This window comes from Magnolia sinica, chromosome 1 (genome assembly GCF_029962835.1).
Source record: "Magnolia sinica isolate HGM2019 chromosome 1, MsV1, whole genome shotgun sequence".
In the NCBI taxonomy this organism is placed as follows: domain Eukaryota; kingdom Viridiplantae; phylum Streptophyta; class Magnoliopsida; order Magnoliales; family Magnoliaceae; genus Magnolia; species Magnolia sinica.
Genome location: NC_080573.1, coordinates 43,730,227 through 43,734,064, shown reverse-complemented (window position 1 = coordinate 43,734,064; position 3,838 = coordinate 43,730,227). Strand labels below are relative to the sequence as shown.

Here is a 3,838-nt window from a genome sequence, read left to right as displayed (position 1 = left end):
TTTTCTTAAAAATGGTGAATCGAAGTGTGTGTTCCTATGTTTTTCCAGTATGGGAAATTTTCGAGGCATGGTTCATCTTATTGAAAACCAAATCATGCTTCTCGCTTGTTCAAATTAGTGGTTGAGGAAACTATGATATAATTACAATGAAACTGATGTTAGTTCAAAGGGATAACAAATAAGTAGATAAGAATATAGATCCTTTCTTTTTGCAAATATGAATGTCAAAGCTGTTGTTCTCGAGTTTCTTCTGCATACCAACAGTTTTCTTTTTACACCTGTAATGTCTACAAACAAGGTGCCAGTACTCTGTAGATTTGGGGGTGATTTCGTTCAGGAATCCAGCCAGGTTTATTACGTTGGAGGTATGAACCGCATTATTCATGTCGATCAAGCAATCAATTACGTCAATCTTCTATCCATAGTGCGAGGGATTTGCCAGTTGACCGACATCAGCATTAAGTATAAATATCCTGATCTAGATTTAGATTCAATTGTGTCGATTCAGAATGACAGCGATGTATCTAATATGATAGCAGCATTTTCTCAAAGCAGCAATCCTATTCAGCTCTTCGTTTTTTGTGCCCAACAACGTTCAATCTCCACTGCAAATCCCAGGTACTCACTACTGGTTGTTTGTGTTTGCAGTTATGTAGTTCACTGATTCTCTCTCTTGTTTCTAATTATCTCTGTTTCTTCAGTAATTTGACGCAGATTGCCAGTGATGGAAATGATCAAGCAATGTTGCGGGGCATATATGAAAGTAATGAACCCCTTGCATCTTGCTCACATGATACCAAAGCCAATAACGATGATGTTCCAAGTGCATCAAATGACTTGATGGATGATAAAAAAAAAGCTAGTTCCTTTAATGAAATGCTGAAAATGACACCAGTTTTAAAAGAAGGCCAAGAATTTGAAGATGTAAATGCTTTCCACAAGGCTTTAAGGGAATATGCTATACGTTCAAATTTCGAGTACAAGCGAACCAAGTCGGGCCATGGCAGTTTTCAGGCAAAATGTACTACAGACGATTGCTTATGGCGCATACATGCACGTCAGCTTCCTCAAAAACCTACATTCAAGATAAAATCCTTGAAGGAAAACCATACTTGTAATGCTGTGAATGAGTCAACATCAAATACAAGAACGCATCGACATGCTAGTAGTAAATGGATTGCTGGTTTGGTCAAGGATCGAATCCAGAAAAAATTGACTTGTACACCCAAAGATATTGTTGACGAGATTCGTCGAGAATACGGGATCAAAGTAACTTATGATAAAGCTTGGAGGGGTAAAGAGTTGGCATTAAAAGAGATTAGGATGACAATCTAGGAAGCCAGGCAGAGCTTAGCAGGTAGTAGGCTCCATTTGGCGTGCATCATAGTATTCTGTGGATAGTCTCCTCCATATGATTATTACTATGATGATAATGCATATTTAGTGCTTGTTGTGGATGTATGTGCATAGCATTATTTGGTGTTTGGATGACATAAATTATTATGTCATAAATCAATGATGAATATTTTTTGCTTCGTTTTTTAAAGTAGTTAAATTACTTGTGCTAAGAATTTATTTATAAAAAATCTAATTAAAAAGGTAGAAATATCAGATGGTTAAGTTCATCTAACACTGATTTTTAGGCTGCCGTACGTGCATTATAGTGTCCATAATTTCCGGTATGCAACCCTTGCCTATATGGCAGGTGGTAATGTACTTCGTGGCATAGGGTCTAGAGTTTGTCACCAACCAATAGGCCACATTCTGAGATGGTCGTGAGACTCCAACGGTCCATTTTTTCGACACTTGCGTACAATCACAATTAATTAATGATCCAAATGATTGATTTTTAGAATTTGAATATAAGCCATTGAAATTTTTATTTTCATTATTCTAAGTTTATCTAGAGATAGGTTGTCACAATTAACCATTCAGCATAGGTATGCAATGGTTGATCATTGGTAGGCTTGACAATATGGACGGTTCTGATCATTGGAAAACTCTATCAGGTGGGAAGTGGAGTGTGAGGACGCCGTAATATGAGTCTCCGCCAAAGTGGCAAAACGAACTCTATGAAACTAACTCTCTCCGGATGCCATGCGATGAAATGTTAGTAGAATACGTTTTGGGGTGTTTGTCCGCTGTTTTCTATGGTCGGGGCCACCATGTATTTACGCAATCTGCGCGTACAATCATCAGGTGGGCCAACCCATAGGAAAAACAATGGACAATCATCCAAAAACCTCCTAATTGAGGTGGTAGCCCACATGGCTGGAAGCCTGACTTTTTCAACATCCTACTTTGGTCGATCCTTTTGAACGGGTTTGATGCCACAAATACAATGTTGGGCCCATGTACGAGGATCCTGACACATACCGCCTCGTGTGCTGTGTCGAGAGCTGAGTTTTTCGGGAGCGGATTAGCTTGAACCCGGATCCACCGGGGTGGCTGGGACCCCTGTGGGAGTCACAGTGATTATGTGCCTTAAATCCACACCATCCAACCATTTTCAAAACTCATTTTAGGGCATCATCCCAAAAATGAAGCATGCCTAAATCTTGGGTGGACCACACCACAGGAAACAGTCATGATTGAATCCTCATCATTAAAAGCCCAAATCTTGAGTGGACCGCACTACAGGAAACAATCATGATTGAATCTCCGTCATTAAAAACCTCATGGATCACCGGAATGTTTATTTGCCATCCAACCTGGTAAGGTCACAAAGACCTATACGAAGAGACCACATACACATCATCTTGATCCAACCTTTTGTGGTCCACAAGATGTTTTTAATGGACAATTAACATACAAAAACCTTTTTTTGTATGTTAAATCTGCATTAGCCATGGAACATTAGAAACATTTTTCAGTTTTAAAATATCCACGACTTTATTTGTGAGGTATTCCAATATCCTTTGATTGTTTAGACTTCTCTAACTTGAAATAATTACTTAGGCAAATGCAGCCAGTGTCATACGTAGCATCCATTTGGAGACAGTTTTTCTGATATGCTTGAGTTTTCATTTTCAAGGAGTGGGGCTGTAGTTTAATGATCCAAACTATTACAAAGATGGACCTCAATATGGAAGACTATGCACCAAAAATAACATAGGTGGGACCTACAGCCAAAAGTTAACAGTAGAAATAATGTTATGGGGAAAAATGGACCGACCAACATGAGCACGTTAGGTCGGAACCTGGCTCGCTCGAATGCACAAAAGAGGACAAGAAACCCAACTGCCCGATTAAGGAGGCAGGTTAGTGTGGCCCAGGTTGGCACGACCCAGAACGGACCTATCGAGGAACAATCCGAAGAGACTATTAGGACTCTTGAAGAAGTTAAAGGCTACAAAAATTGGACATCATAAAGACCTTCTTTGTGAATGAAAGGCCATCACTCTGGTCAACATACATGGATGAGTATCCTTACATTCTTGAAGCTCGGTCAGCACGTCTCTAATGCACGATCGTTTCACTTGCCCGATCCCCAGGGAAGGTCGACCGAATTCACCTCGGTCCTTGACTAACGTCTATGCCGATTCTGGTCAGTCTGACCTTATTTGAGCAAGATTCGTCCAAAGCTTTCTTTAAAGATCACATAAGTCAATCCGCAATAGACTTAGGATCCTGAAATCTTCGCTAAGGATCTTGGAAACTTCCCCATATGTTCGGGATCCGAACCCTCTACAATACGCACCTACTAAATAGGGAGATCTCCTCTACGTTACTGCATCTCCTCAACTATAAATAGGAGCACCCCTAATGGTGAAAGGTATGCACAATCTCTAGCCCAAAACAATCATTGTTCTAGTAGACCTGGATTTCTGACTTTGGC

General features: G+C 40.0%; 1 protein-coding gene across 1 annotated transcript; it reads left to right on the top strand.

Annotated features, from left to right (window-relative positions):
• The first annotated feature begins 217 nt into the window (after positions 1 to 217).
• LOC131245908 (uncharacterized) lies at positions 218 to 1,335 on the top strand. The gene is made up of 2 exons (XM_058245684.1): positions 218 to 618; positions 702 to 1,335. Exons 1-2 carry the CDS (start codon positions 218 to 220, stop codon positions 1,333 to 1,335), a joined length of 1,035 nt encoding a protein of 344 aa, XP_058101667.1.
• The last annotated feature ends 2,503 nt before the right edge of the window (positions 1,336 to 3,838 follow it).